At 38.4% G+C, this 16,775-nt stretch overlaps 1 protein-coding gene across 1 annotated transcript in view; it reads left to right on the forward strand.

The window, feature by feature from the left end:
* LOC107758299 (uncharacterized protein C8orf34 homolog) overlaps positions 1 to 16,775 on the forward strand; it is a 101,711-nt gene that overhangs the window by 69,311 nt on the left and 15,625 nt on the right. The window contains exons 10-11 of the mRNA XM_016576010.1: positions 2,665 to 2,738; positions 13,827 to 13,956. Coding sequence (XP_016431496.1) covers positions 2,665 to 2,738; positions 13,827 to 13,956 — 204 coding nt within the window. The remainder of the gene's footprint in view (positions 1 to 2,664; positions 2,739 to 13,826; positions 13,957 to 16,775) is intronic.

Consider the following 16,775-nt stretch of genomic DNA (forward strand, 5'->3'; position numbering starts at 1 on the left):
CTTTCTTCATCAGAACAGTTTTGGAGAAATTTAGCATTACTTCACTTGCTCATCAATGGATCCTCTGCACTGAATGGGTGCCGTCAGAATGAGAGTCCAAACATAAAAAAAAAACATCACAATAATCCCCAAGTAATCCACACCACTCCAGTCCATCAGTAAACATATTGTGAAGCAAAATCTGCATATTTGTAAAAACCTATACATAATTAAGGTATTTAAAATTTAAACCATCACATCTGGACAAAATACCAGTCCATAATCCATTAAAACTGTTCCTCCAGTGAAAAAGTCCATCTGCTGTCCACTCACATCAAAATCCATCATATTTGTTTAGAACTATTTGGACTGTTTTCACTTATAAATGGGGTTTGATCTGTGCATATTTCTCTCCTCATTCAGGCAAGAACTGGAGAAAGCAATATTATGGGTAGAGGATTTGAGCAGTGGTTTAAAGTTAAAAATGTCTTGATGGATTTGTTTATTACATACTGCTTTTTGCTTCACAAAACATTAACTGATGGACTGAAGTTGTGTGAATTACTTGTGGATTATTGTGATGTTTTTATCAGCTGTACGACTCTCATTCTGACGGCACCCATTCACTGCAGAGGATCCAATGGTGAGCAAGTGCTAACTTCCTTCAAATATGTTCTGGTTAAGAAACAAACTCATCTCCATTTTAGATGGCCTGAGAATGAGTATATTTTCACTAAATTTTCATTTTTGGGTGAACTGTTCCTTTAAGGATCATGGTAGTATAAACAGTAAGATGGATAATTTACCCAAAAATGACAACTTTGTTGCCTTTCTTGTTTTCCTAGACCACAAAAGGAGATGTTAGACATTATGTTCATGCTATAAAGCTCCAAAAATGACAAAAAAGCCCATTAAAAACATAAGACAGTTGTAAGGAACAGACTAAAATCAAAGTCCTCTTCCCCACTGAAATAAAGCGCAGCATCAAATTCTGCTTTTGAGGATGAGTAAATGATAATAATATTTTTGGATGAACTGTTCCTTTAAGAACAAGCCCTCTTTAGACAAGTTTCTAATCCCAGCATCCTCTGAGATAGGACATCATAAATGATGGGTGTTTGAGACAGCTGCACAGTTTGGTGATTAGTAGATTGTTGTCAGGTCTTAAGCGTTCCCCTATGTTACGCTCTGTCTACATTCCAGCCTGCCCATATCCTCATCCTCCCCTGATAGTGATAAGACAAATAGACTGCTTTGGCACGGTCTCATCACCTTTTATGAATAGAGACTCACTGTCTCCACTTGTTCTCATCCAGCAAAGACACAAGGTAAAAATAGAGATTTTATTCGATACTGATCCATTACACAGAGTTCTTTCATAGCCTCAGCAGAGAGTTCGCTCTGAAAGGAGAACATGATAGTATTTTCACTGTTATCTTCCACAGCTATCATAACTGTGGGGAGAAATGCAAGCCACTTATTTGAAATTAAAACCTGTAATGTTCAATTTTTGTATCTTTTTTTAGGCTTCAAGGGGACAGTCTAACTGCAACACCCCATTTCCCAGAGCAAGCTGTGCCAGAAATACCTTGTAAGTACCTACAGTCATTACTGAAATGAATGGAGCTGTGGGACAGCATTTATTTATGGGTCACACAAAAGGCCAATCCTATCCTATCCAAATATATTGCACTAACTTTATATATACACAACGTTTGGAATATTATGTTTTTTCTTCTTTGTTTTCTTTCTTTCTTTCTTTCTTTTTTAAAATAAGTCTCACACAAGCTGTATTTAAAAAATACAGTAAAAACAGTAATATTGTGGAATATTATTACAATTTAAAAATTTAGAATGGTTTTCTATTTTAATATAATCCTAAAAATGGTAGGATTCTTTGAGGAATATAAAGTTAAATGAATACCATTTATTTGAAATAGAAATATTTTGTAACATAATACTTTACTGTCACTTTTGATAAATTTATTGCAGCCTTACTGAATAAAAGTATTCATTTCTTTCTTTTTTTAACTCTTACTTACTCCAAACTTGTGAATGGTAGTGTATGACGGTGGTTTCCCAAAAAATATTAGGCAGCGCAACATAAGGAAGAAATCATTGGGCAAAAAAATAGTTATTTTAATTTGTAATAATATTTCACTGTTACTGTATTTTTGGTTAAATAAATGCAGCCTGAGCATTGGAGACTTCTTCCAAAAAAAAAAAAAAAACATTTAGAAACAACAAACATTAAGCGAATTTTTTTGCATTTTTAAGAATGGTAATTTTTCATTATATTTGTTTAATTTAAAAAATTTTAATTCACTATTTATTTATTTACTTTTTAAAATTAAATTCAGTAAAGGACTTTTGTGGGCCCCTCTCGACACATAGCCCTGTAAGTACCTCCCAAGCAGGTCCATAGAAATCCCACCCTGCTTTTCTCTCTTTAAATCACATATCATATCCAAAACGAGCAGATTTATGTATCATGTTATGGAGTCTGCTGAAAGGGGCAGCCTGTTAAAAATTAGTTTTTTGTTTGAGATTCACTCACTCTTACCGAGGAGAAATGTAATCTATCTATTGTCTCTTGAGGGGCCCTTTGGTGCCGAGTGTGGGAGCGTATTGTGAGTGTGTGTGTGGTAAAGGCTTTTTTTTCTTCTTTTTTTTCTTCTGGATCAGGTCCATTACCCGCGGTGACAGAAACCCTGACAGCAGCAGAAGATCTGCAGACAGCCTCTCAGGTGACAGGGCAGGTAGGTGATCCTCACCCAGCAAAACTGTTCGTTATATCACTTTCCCCGAGTCATTAATGTCTACAGCATCATCTCCATTGTGAACGCTGTCAGAGGGACAGTTAAAACCACTTACATCGTTCTCCAGGGAGGACCGTCCTCAGCGTGACTTGACTATTTGTCTCCATGCTTGTCAAGCTAGAGGGGACGCTTACCTAGCCAAACAATGAATAAGAGCTTATCATGTGAAAAAGGTACATTGTGTTTGATTAAAGAGCTGCTAAATAGGTTCAGGTTTTGGATGAACACAGTCTTGGCTGTTTACCTGGTGAGGAAGCACGCAACACTTGCGTCCTTCTCGCAGTATCGTCTTGTTAATGGAAAAGTGTTCATTTACATTCGAGAGAGAGGCCAATGAGGACACCTGCATTGTAGAAATCCCCCATTCCATCAAATCTGTCAGCAACAGCCACCAGAGACCAGAACAGTCTTCCAACACAGAACATAATAACAGGAGTCTGGAGCTGTTCACACAGAACATAATAACAGGAGTCTGGAGCTGTTCACACAGAACGTGTTCTTGTGTTCAAAGACAGCTGAACAGAAAGCAAGGGGCGAGTCTTTCTGTTGTTACATCTATCTATCTATCTATCTATCTATCTATCTATCTATCTATCTATCTATCCATCCATCCATCCATCCATCCATCAATCCATATCTACAGTATCATCTGTCTGTCTGTCATTATATCTATCTTTCTTTCTGTCTGTCTGTCTGTCTATTTATTGTTATATTGTTCTTTCTTTCTTTCTTTCTCCCTGTCTGTTTGTTCTAAATATAGTTCTTTCAGTCTATCTGTCTCTCATTCTACCTTTCATTCTACTGTTCTGTCTGTTGTTCTATCTAAACTCCAGGGCTTTTCTGTTAATAAGCCAACAAATTTCTAGTTAAAATGAGTTTCTTTCTTCCAGATAATTTAATTCAATATTCTTACATTCAAATTTTTATTGCAATTCTGCACCCTGTTAGCTACCTGAGTTAAAATTCAAATTGAAGATTTAAAATTGGAATTTAAAATTCAATTCAGTTCTGATACGCACACAGCTGTTGGTATTTACAGTTTTTACAATTGCTGACACATTTTTCAATACATCTATCCATCCATCCATCCATCCATCCATCCATCAATCCATATCTACAGTATCATCTGTCTGTCTGTCATTATATCTATCTTTCTTTCTGTCTGTCTGTCTGTCTATTTATTGTTATATTGTTCTTTCTTTCTTTCTTTCTCCCTGTCTGTTTGTTCTAAATATAGTTCTTTCAGTCTATCTGTCTCTCATTCTACCTTTCATTCTACTGTTCTGTCTGTTGTTCTATCTAAACTCCAGGGCTTTTCTGTTAATAAGCCAACAAATTTCTAGTTAAAATGAGTTTCTTTCTTCCAGATAATTTAATTCAATATTCTTACATTCAAATTTTTATTGCAATTCTGCACCCTGTTAGCTACCTGAGTTAAAATTCAAATTGAAGATTTCAAATTGGAATTTAAAATTCAATTCAGTTCTGATACGCACACAGCTGTTGGTATTTACAGTTTTTACAATTGCTGACACATTTTTCAATACTTAGGTCAGTTTTTCAAAACTCTTCACACAGTTCTCCTAACCAGCTTGGCAAAGCAATACATTTCACATCCAAAATGCACTAAAACTACCAAAGCACTTCATACATGCCTCAACTCATTCTTCCTTACACTAGCAAAAGTTGTTAACCAATAAACACACTTTGTCACTTATAAAACAGTGATCAAAAAACACTAAAAATAGGTAGCATTATACAGTGTTTTCTTCTGTAAAAAATGTCTTTACAAAACAAGAACAACTCTCAACGGTTTATAATTCACTGCAGTGTATGTTACATGATACATGTTTACATTACTGTACAAAAGTATTCTTTACCTTTTTGAATAGATGATAATGAAATTGAAATACTAACACCTGTGTAGGTGTTCAGCTACATCTAATTGTTTTACAGTTAGTTAAATTTTTCAAAACTCTTAACACAGCGAGCACAACATCAGTCTATGTGGGCTAAACTGTGAATTATTTATCATTGCTTTGGCACAAATGCATTCATTGACGACATCTGTCAAATTACATGAATTCTTTTATCACTTCGACACAAGCCAATTTGCCCATGTTTACATACTGTTTTCAAAACTGTTCAACTTAAGTTCAAAACCTAGCATAGTACAAAAATTAATACTGTAAGAATGTAAATTTGCAACATTTCTATAGTAATATCACATAGAAAAATATTCTGAATGTAAAAAATCAAATACTATCTAAGCAGTTGCATGTAGCTGAACATCTTCACAAGTGTTAGTGTTTCACTTTCGGGAAAACTTAGGAATAATTTTATACTGTAATGTAAACATGAACCATGTAACATATACTGCAGTGAATTATAAACAGTAGAGAGTATCATTCTTGTTTTGTAAAGAAATTTTACAAAAGAAAACATTGTATAATGCTACCTGTTGTTAGTGCTTTTTAGGTTGTTGTGTTACGAGTGATAAAGTGTGTTTGTTTGGTGAAAACCTTTGCTAGTGTTACGTAAGAATGACTTGATTTGAGACATTAATGAAGTGTTTTGGTAGTTTTAGTGCATTTTGAATGTGAAATGAACTGCTGTGTCAAGTTGAAAGATGGTTAGGAGAACTGTGTAAAGAGTTTTGAAAAAGTGACTTTAGTATTGAGAAATGTGTCCTAGCATTTAAGAAAACTGTAGTAACATTTCATTTTTTTACATTTGGATTATATTACAGTATAGTATTACTGTAGAACTGTAGCAAATTGCTCTCTTATTCAGTTGTGTTTTATGGTAGGTTTTGAACTTAAGTTTAACAGTTTTGAAAAGAGTATGAAAATGTCCAAATTGCCCTGTAGATACATTGAATGTTGGCGGTGGCTGTGTCTGTGTGAGAAAAGTATTCATGTAATTTGAAAAATGTATTCACTGAATATATGGTGTGCCAAAGCAAAGGAACATTGTATACAGTTTAACCCACATAGACTGCTGTTGTGCTCACTGTGTGAGGAGTTTGGAAAAAGTGACAGAATTATTGAGAAATGGATCGACTGTAAAAAAAAAAAAAAAAAAAAAAGAACCTTGAACAGTGGTACTCACCTTGTAAAAAGTACTCTACAACTGGACTGATGACTGTGTTCTTGTCACGTAGGAACGCAGCTATAGAAAAACAATTAAAAACCGTTCAGACCTATGTGAACAACCCATCTCCATGCATTCAGAGTCTGACTCTCAAAATCTCTTGGGAATTTAACTGTATACAGGTTTCTGTCACTACAGCAACCCGAACTCCCTATAACCCATCATGAAGTGGTTATTTTTCTATCGGCAGCAGAACAGAGAGTGCAGCTATAATTACAGAGGAAAAGTGTTGGAAAAATCCTCTTTAGAAATCGCTGGCTGAGTCGTGTGTGGAGCTTATGGGCTGAAAGCTCCAGACAGAGTGGCAACACGAGGCGTGTGAGGCTTCTTCTTCGTCGCCCAGTGGGGACACCCAAGGAGCTGTGACTACCCTGAGAAACCGTACCACAGAGTAAACAATGCTGTTCGAACACCGTATAGGGCCTCACACGCACTTAGGTCTGCTTTCTCATTCACACAGAAACATGCTCTTTACTTTGGCATGCATTTTAAGACCTGTCTCTCTTTCTGAAAGGGAAAAAAAGAAAGAGTGAGACAGAGAAAGTGTGAAAGGAGGCCCCATCATCTATAGATTAAACCGTGCCAGTGAGCTAAGAGCGAGACGGCTAATGTTTCCCACATGGAGCGGCGTGTGTGAAAGGATCAGATCACCTACTGCTGCTTTTTAAAGCTTAATGTGGTTGTTTTCTGGTTAATTGCTTATTTTGGGCTCTATTTGAAAGGCAAATGCGATTTGTCTTCCTAATAGCTTATTACTTTAACTGGTCCTCAGGGGTTCTCCCATCTTGCCGCCCAGAATGGCACGGAAAACAAAACGTAATACTTTTATGAGCTGAGTCACTTCTTTATAGTCATGGGCGCTCTATCTGTGCTGGTCTCCTCCTGGCTGTAACTCATGTTTTTAGCCTCATAAATGATGATCAGGATGGGCAGAGCTGCTTATGGGCTCCAGATTGCATAGAGCATCCTGGGAGACTTCAGTTTGCTTGTTGGCCTTTGAACAACATGTATTTTTTTTACATCCATTCTACTGTTTATTTATTTTTTTTTGACTTTTTCTTACTAATTTGTATAACCTGTTTATACACTCAAAAAAATGTTTCGGTCTAAATTTACATTTTATGTAATTCAGTTGCGTAACAATTTTCCATCCATCTAGATTACATTGTTTTAACATAAACAAACCAATAAACTTAAAGGGATAGTTCACCCAAAAATGAAAATTTGATGTTTATCTGCTTACCCCCAGGGCATCCAAGATGTAGGTGACTTTGTTTCTTCAGTAGAACACAAACGAAGATTTTTAACTCAAACCGTTGCAGTCTGTCAGTCTTATAATGGCAGTGAATGGGAATTTATTTAGTTATATTTAGTTTTGTTTTCATAAAATGAGAATCAGATGGTATAGCTGAATTGAACCTCTTGAGTCTGGCCTAGATGTTTCATTATTAAACTGACTGCGAAGGGAGTATTTTTTTTTCTGTGTATGATAATTAAGTCCATGTCCGTATTACAGAAATATTTGTTTATTTAGGGCTAGAAAATGAGGATATGTGTTTTTTTCCCTATGGGCTTCACTTTTGTTGTGACAGCCTCCCACCTTGGCAGATGAGAATATTTCAGCTTCAACCTTTTCTATTAATATTGGCCACCTTCGTAATATAAGCCATCGCGCATTAATTGGTCTCTCTCATGTGGTTTCCGGTCTTGAATGTCTTAGTACTGGGGTGATATTAAAAAAACAGCCTTGAGGAGAGCTTGCTTTGACTGTGTGAGCTAAAACGGTAAAGTTTGGTCATGCCTGTGCATTGGCCTTCCTGATCTTTCTGATTAGGCCTGCTCATTTATAACGTGGAAAAATGTAGTTGTTCTTGACACAGAGGATGTCTATTTCGTTATATATTGCAGGAAGAAAAATTCTCCGTTCCACGTTTCAAGTTCTGGATTTGTTGTTTCAGTCCTCTACTACAGACTGAATTTACCTCCATGCCTGATTATACCTCTAATATACAGTGAGGTCCAAAAGTCTGAATCCACTTTGAAGATCTGGGATTCAAAAGTGTAATTTAAACCTGAAAATAATTAGAAAAATTATTTGAAAATTTTGAAATAAAGAAACAAAGATGCCAGCTCAATTGAAAATACATTGAAGCAAAAGGGGGAGAAATCAAATATTAAGAAGTTACAAAATTCATATACATTTTCATTCATTTCATTAAAAAGTATTTTCACTAGAGGTTATCAGACGTTTGGATCTGACTGCACTAATTATGCAAAATTATGAAAAAATGACAGTTCGGCATGTGCAACAAAATATTTTGTGAATTAGATTTTTTTTTTCTTGTATTAAACACCCTGAGCATGAAATCAGTGGACTATTGAAGCAAATTGCTCAAACAAATCTGATTCTCACAAAGTATTTCAGAAGCATGTAATGTGCTCTGGTGTTTTTGGCCTCTGTCTCATACATTACTACTTATAGCTATTCAGTCTTAAGCAAAAAAGTAATCTGGCATCTGTTTTTGTAGTGGTCTATACTATATAACATCTGCTCTTACTTCAGGAAGAATCATAGATTACTTTTATTTTTACTTTTATTGACAGGTGAAAATGAAGAGTCCTGTGTTGTCTGTAAAATGCTTCTCAGAACTTCATGTTATGCAGTCAGATTTGATTCCCTTAAGTAAATTTGGACAAATAGAAGGACATAGCATTGTATTATAGTTTTCTTGAGTGTAACAGCTCGGGTGGCCGCAATTTCTTCTTCTGTTGGGGGTCCCTGAGCTCTTATGGGAGTCTGGGACCCTGCAGCTCTCCCTGATTTCAAACACTGAATGTAATTCAGGCAATTTATAAGATATATGCCAGAGGAGCTGACAGACTCTCCCATGTATTCCGTCGAGCCATCTGGTTCATGTTTTTCACTCGTTACAAATTTCTGAAATGTTGTCCGGCTAACATAATATAGCGATAGCATAAACAAATGATTCAGTGGACCTCTAGAACAAAGATATATGTCAGGCAAGATGCAGAAAAACACGCTCCAAAATGTCACACACCTGCCTGAAGCAAATATACGATGCTCACTGTCTAGATGGATGTTTTTCAATGTGATTCACATATTTGACTTTCTTAACAAATCATAAACAATTCATTTTGTGATCTGGTTGAATAAAGTCTTTTCAACAGGTTACGTGTGGTTTATGTGAGCTCTGCGGGTTCGTGTTGTTTTATTCATGTATAATCCAGGTGCACACAGTATGTCATGCTGTAGGGCTCTGTGGTTTAGAGTTTAATCAGATAATACATTTGCTATTGTCCATTTCCCTTTTGATTTTGGCACAGTGCCTGTTAACATACATAATGAAGGTTTGGATGCTGCCAACTCAAGTCAATTTAATAAACCTTTGTGTTAGGCATCCGCCACTGCTGAGGCCCAGAGGAGAATGAAATCGTGGGGCTCTCAGATGGACCTGGCTAAGGAGCTAAAAAAGGGACTCTTGCTTTCATGCTCTTTAGCTGCAGACGAGAGTAAGCTGCTGGATGAGGATGTGTCTCTCACATCCTCTGATCCAGCGGCTAGTGCTCTGCGTGAGTATGGATATGAGAAGATGCTCCCTGTTGAAGAGACACTAAATTGCTATCTCTCAGTGGGTGACACGTCTTCTCTTAGGGCTCCCTCTTTGCCATTCAAACCCCTTCAAGAAACATACCGTTTGAATGGCAAGGCATACGCAGCAGCAGGTCAGGCTGCAGCTGCACTGCATACCATAGCGGTGCTCCAAGCTTATCAGGTTTATCTGCTGATTATCTGTTTATCTGCGTCTAACGTAGACGCGAGCGCAGATCCATGCACACAAATCAACTTACAACAGAGTTCACGTGTGATTCATGAAACATTCGTATGCAAATTGCAAACAATTAGACTACATTAATTTGTCATTTATATGTATATTAAAATACTCGTAAATATAAACAGCCTATTTAGTTCCCCTCACTCTACAACAAATATTTTAAATTTAACGGTATTCAGAACAGAACAAGAATGAAAAATAAGTAGTTATAAAATTATATATTCAACTATAAAATAAAACAAATTAGGCTATAGTGACATTCATTATAAACAGCATACAAATGTCAAGCAAAGTGAGTATGGATATGAGAAGATGCTCCCTGTTGAAGAGACACTAAATTGCTATCTCTCAGTGGGTGACACGTCTTCTCTTAGGGCTCCCTCTTTGCCATTCAAACCCCTTCAAGAAACATACCGTTTGAATGGCAAGGCATACGCAGCAGCAGGTCAGGCTGCAGCTGCACTGCATACCATAGCGGTGCTCCAAGCTTATCAGGTTTATCTGCTGATTATCTGTTTATCTGCGTCTAACGTAGACGCGAGCGCAGATCCATGCACACAAATCCACTTACAACAGAGTTCACGTGTGATTCATGAAACATTCGTATGCAAATTGCAAACAATTAGGCTACATTAATTTATGTCATTTATATGTATATTAAAATACTCGTAAATATAAACAGCCTATTTAGTTCCCCTCACTCTACAACAAATATTTTAAATTTAACGGTATTCAGAACAGAACAAGAATGAAAAATAAGTAGTTATAAAATTATATATTCAACTATAAAATAAAACAAATTAGGCTATAGTGACATTCATTATAAACAGCATACAAATGTCAAGCAAAACTGAAACAACATTGAGCTCACGAGCCTGTCTCATACCACAAGAATCCAAATGTTTCCATTTTTGCCATATTTGTAACATTTGTAGTTAATAGAATGTCTAAAGTGGACTATCAAAATAAAGTGTAACCTATATTTTGTGTGATACTATTTATTTTATTCCTTTTATAGACTTAATTTCTGTTTTTCTCCTTTCACAGAAGCACTGCAGGTGCATGATGCGACAATTGAATCCTCATGGTCTTGTTTATGCTGCTATTCGCGCATATAAAGCTAAGCCCTGTACAAAACAACAACAAAAAAAGACATTCTAATCTTACTGGTTAACGTTCGACTAATTAGCTTCGTTTGACGGTCAGGAAAATAAAATGAACAAAATGCTGTCATTCTACAATTTTCCACCGTATTTACTATGCTGCGCGCAAGTTCAGATAACTAAAAAACTTGCGTACATGAGCTAAGACCAGACTTGAGATTTGATCGTAGCCACCGCTCACATCCATATTGATAAATTCCAAGTTTTGCGTTGAAACGACCGTACGCCCAATTTTCTGTGGTACGTTCGTTTCGTAAATGAAGCCCCTGGATCAGGGTCAGGGTCTTTCCCCTGACGAGGTAGCCAAGCTGCGTTGCACTACAGATCTTGCCCTCTGTGCCACGAAACAGACCGCTACTGCCATTGGCAGGTCCATGGCTGGCATGGTGGTAATGGAGAGGCGTCTGTGGGTGAACCTGGCTGATATCGGGGTGAAAGAGAAGGGCTTTCACCTCGATGCACCGGTGTCACCTTCTGAACTTTTCGGCACTTCCGTTGAGACGGTGTTTGAGAAGTTTAAGACGCGCTCAGCCGCCTTTAAGTCCTTCATTCCTCAGAGACCCAGGACTGAGCCTGAAAAACATGGGGGTCCTGGCCCTTCCCGGACTAAGGACCAATGATGGGTTCAGAAGACTAGTGTTGTGACTTGCGCCCCTCCCTCGCCTGCGGGTAGGTCTAAGAGGAGGCGTGAGTCAACAGGTAAGAGGCAAGACCTGAGGGAGGTGATCTAGATGAGGCGCTCTGAGCTCTTCCGTCCAGACCAGAGTAAAACTTTAACATCTAGTCAATTCCCTTTGAGGGTATCAACACCTGCCCTCGTTTTCCTCTTCCTAATTCCCCCAACTACCTAACCCCTCCCTCCCCCTAATCGAGGTTAGGTGGGAGCTTCCATGCGCTTGCACTATAGTCTCCTATGCTGGGCCAATGATGTGTTTGGCTGCTTCTATTTTACATCTTGGGCTTTCAGTACAGGGTATTAGGGCTCCCAGTGCATCTCCCCTGTCGAAAGTCAGGAGATGAGGGCCCTATGTTGGACCTCTCTCCCCTCGCTCTGGTGACCTCTTGGGGTCTGTGGTCCACTAGACCCAATTAGGTTCTCCTTAGCCCAGGCTGTGGGCTTGTATAGCCTCCTGGATCCTCTTGCGTCTCTAGGTCGAGCTGATGCTCCTCACTTATGAGTAGGTGTAGTTGAGGATTCTGCTCCCTGGGGACAGGAGCTTGACCTTGTCCTCGCGTTCCTGAGGGCTACTTGTGGGTACGTCTGTGGTACAGAATCCTGGTTCCCTTGATAGCGGGATGCTAGGCCTGTCATATTGGGCCTCCCTGTTCATTCCATCACTGGAGAACCCTGACACAGAGTCGTTAGGCTTCTTCTAGGAGCCTCCTTGGTCATCAAGGTCCCAGAATAGCGCTGCAACCTCAGAGGCACCATCATGTGACTGCCCTTATGGTTGAGTTGGTGGTGCTCCCTGAGCATGTGAGTTTTCCTCTCACTCTGAGAATTAAGGACTCTGCTCTCTTGAGCCTGTGAGTCAGTCATATATATATATATATATATATATATATATAAACTAATAAAATAACACAAATTAAACTATAATTAAAATGGAAACTGAAAATCTAAAAACATCTAAAAGTTGCTACTAAGAAGCATTAAATCAGTAACTTTCTTTGTCAGACTTTAAACTCAAAGAAATAGCATAAAAGAAAGAGAAGTGATATACCGGACTGTTTTATGGCCAATTTTATCTCTCACATCCAGCAAACAAAAAGTGGAAGAAGCTTTCAACTGGTTTTAGCAGCCCAGTCCAGAAGAACTGATGCAATGTGGTCAGTGGTGTTTGCTTCCTTGTGCTGGGGTGGGCCACCGCTCTTTATTGTGACTCTCTTCCCTTGTGGCAGGTCGGTGTGGGCAGAACACAAGCCTCAGCGCTCTGTGTACTTGCTAAATATCACTGTGGCTTGAGCCTGCAGCCTCCAACATGGCCGTAAAGAGCCAGCACAGCAGATGCGACAGCAGGCATTGAGCCAAGGCAATGTTGTCCTTGTGCGTTAAATAGACATAGGCCAGTCTCGATGGCAAATGCAAATCCTCGACTTTCCCTTGTGGTTTTTGAACCTGCTTCCAATGAACTGGACTTTTCTGAACAATTATAATGGCGTTTGATGTCGCTTTGAGGGCTGTGTGTCTAAAGGGTTTGGAGATTCTCTGCAGAGTTAAAATGAGTGTGTGTTTGTATGCTTGTCTTCTATCTGTATGTATGGAAATGACCTGACTTTGCTCTGTTTAAATTAATAGTGCATTATGGGCCAGGAAGCCGGAATCACAGATATGGTTTTGTTTATATGTATGTATTTTAGGTTATTGGGGTAATGTATTCTTCCATTGTTGTTTATCTTGTTAGTGTATTGGGTAATGCTTGTTTGTGTGTGTGTGTGTGTGTGTGTCTGTCAGTCTGTCATTTATCCATCCATCCATCTGTCTGTCTGCCCATGTATCAGTCTGTCGATCACAAAGGCTGCATTTATTTGATAAAAAAGGGGGGAAAAAAGCAATATTGTGAAATATTATTTTATTACAATCACATTTTTTACTTGAAACTCTGACCCCTTTTTTCCAGGATTATTTGATGGATGGAAAGTTAAAAAGAACACCATTCATGTGATTTTTTTTATGCATACACGCTGATATATACTATATATATATATATATATATATATATATATATATATAAATAATCATGCACTTGTGTTTGTGTTTATATGGTTTTAAAAATTTAGTTAAATTTAGAAATTCAAAGCTAATGCGACTCTGTTTCTTGTGTGTGTGAATGTGTATATATATGTGTGTGCTATAGCGTCACCCTGTCTGGGCATCGGATGTGAAGCCGATCAGAGGCACGAGCCCCCAAACGCCCAGACGTGCTCTGCAACTCCAGGACTCGCTTTTCTCCAAAGAACTGGAGAACATGGGCAAACATCTTGCCGGTAGGTTTTTAACACACAGACACCCACACGCATATAAAACAGGCCACCTTTCCATTACAGCCTGACACTGTCAAAGGCCACACATGTCAAAGTCTGACTGCAAACACAGGGATGATTGGCTAATTAAAAGCTGATCCACCTATTAAAATATGTCGTGAAAAATGGTGACCATTTTTGATTCATTTAATAATGCCACCACCACACTAGCTTGTAAGCGTCGCTGTGAAGTGACAAATCTCTCTCTGTAGATGATCAAACTCAGCCGGTGGTTTGATCTCACAGACCTTTGTTAGATGTTGTGTGTGTGTGTGTGAGACGCTTGTTCGTTTGGTAACCGCTTGAAAGCATTGGGCAAAACCAACTGCACAAACAACACCAAGGACTCCAACATGTGTCGCACAGTTATTTGTTTACGCATGTACTGCTTTTTATTTCAGTTCGCTGTCGTACACCGAATACATTTGAAACATATTAAGTATTTAAGAAGGGCGCTCTCACTACGTCATCAGGGCAACAGCTGTGTGTATGTGTGTGGATGTGGGAGGTTGACATTTAAACACGAAAAGTTAACCTTAGCAAAGTAGACACGAATATGTAGCTTTTGCACGCATACTTAGCTAATCGGAAAATACTATAATTGTTTTTGATGTTTCACCTAGAACTGTTATTTCAATGTGATTAATGTATCTCTCTCTCTCTCTCTCTCTCTATATATATATATATATATTAGGGGTGAGCGATATGACCAAAATCTTACATCTCGATATGAATGATTTTATTTCACGGTAACAATATATACATTATATTGATAAAATCAAGTTCACTGAAGACAAATACACAGTCAGCGATTAAAGAGACTAATTCTGTCAGGACCACTATTGTCAAAGATGATTGACAATTAGCAGTTTGGATTGGCGGCATGTTTCTGTTCTGGGCAAGAACTCCCTGTGCATCCATGCAGCCTAACATGGATGAGAGCAGGGAGAGCAGCAATAACCCCCCAAGGGTAAATGGAACAGAACCAACATAAATGTATTGCAGATATAATTAATGGTCAATAATTTCATGTACAAATTTTAGAAATTAGTCTGATTCAAAGGGAATCAGAAGGCCGAATCCTGACTGGATGAGAGGAGGAGTTGGGGATGGAGGAGGGTAATTAGCTATTGAGCCAGCGCGAAAGCTGCTGATAATACTGAAGGACCTTATGTATGGATGCTGTGTATATACATACTGTATATATATATATATATATATATATATTGGATTTTGGAATTGGAATGCAATTATTCCCACATTTCTCGCTATAGACATTAAAGAGCTACATGTATGTGGGAAGTGTTTATATATTTGTATCAAGTGTGCTTGTTATTCTGTGACTCAGTCAGTGGGAAGTTTATTCTGACATCACTTTGCGGGAAAAGTCGCCCCTGCTCTCAGATGGCATTGATTTAAAGCCGTTTGTCTGTTGAGTTATATCTGAACAGAGTAATCTACATAGGACCAGGCATTAGGCCCATTCTACAGCCTAATTTACCCCTTTCATGCTTTTATTAGCTGTTAATGTTCTCCGTGTTGAAAGCCAGGCTTCTTCTTTTATCTCATTATTACCTCAATTATGTGGTCAACTAAATCCTCAAGACTCCTTTTAATTTACGATCAAGCTGCGTTGTTTTGTTTTAGGAATTTAAGAGCTTGATATTTGACTTCTGCCCAAAGGACAAAATTATTGGCCGTTTTTTAATGGCAGAGAAAAGCTTTCCGCCACTTTTGAATAAATAAAGCATTACTTTCAGCTAGCTGGAATTCCTCAGATCTCTCCCTCTCTCTCTTCCTCTGTGAGATGAACATTTTTAATGTGCATATATGTAGGGAGAAAGTCGGGAATCAAGAAGGTTGCAAGACTTTTAGTCTTTGGCGACTTCAACATTCATCTGGACAAGCCTTATGCTACAGACTTCCATTCACTCCTTGCTTCATTTGATCTCAAACAACTTACCACTACAAGCATGCACAAATCAGGCAACCAACATGACTTAATTTATGCATGCAGTTGTATTACAGACAACATTTTGGTAGAACCCCTACATATCTTTGACCATTTCTTCATTACATTTAAACTACATTTTGCTACCTGTGTGCCACCAAACCCTATACCGGTTACTTTTAGATTAAACCTTCTTTAACCTCTTGTCTAGACGATATTTGTCCTCTCTTCTCCAGGCCAGGGTTAGGGTTCATTTCATCTTTCTCTGCTGAAGCCCATACTGCCAAATCTTCATATTTCCACAACAAGATCAACAGTGCTCCAGACACACGTAATCTTTTCAAAACATTAAATTCTCTCCTCTGTTCCCCTCCACCACCTCCCACCACTTCTATAACAGCTGATGATTTTACCACATTCTTCACAGACAAAACTAGAACAATTAGTAGTCAATTCTCAGCCTCACACACACAGGACCTCAAACCAACCACACCCACTGGTAAAACTCCCACCTTCTCCTTCTGTCCCCTCACTGACGCAGAAGTATCAAAACTTCTCCTCTCCAGCCATCCTACAACATGCCCTCTAGACCCAATCCCCTCACACCTTCTCCAAGCAATCTCTCCTACAGTCTTACCAGCACTCACAAACATCATCAACTCATCCCTCCTCACAGGCACCTTCCCCACTGCGTTCAAGCAGGCTCGGGTAACCCCACTGCTCAAAAAATCTACATTAAACACTTCTCTTATAGACAGCTACAGACCTGTCTCTCTCCTTCCATTCATGGCGAAAACCCTCGAAAGAGTTGTTTTCAACCAGATATCATTGT

Source organism: Sinocyclocheilus rhinocerous, unplaced genomic scaffold (assembly GCF_001515625.1).
Source record: "Sinocyclocheilus rhinocerous isolate Xijiao unplaced genomic scaffold, SAMN03320098_v1.1 scaffold142, whole genome shotgun sequence".
Taxonomy (NCBI): domain Eukaryota; kingdom Metazoa; phylum Chordata; class Actinopteri; order Cypriniformes; family Cyprinidae; genus Sinocyclocheilus; species Sinocyclocheilus rhinocerous.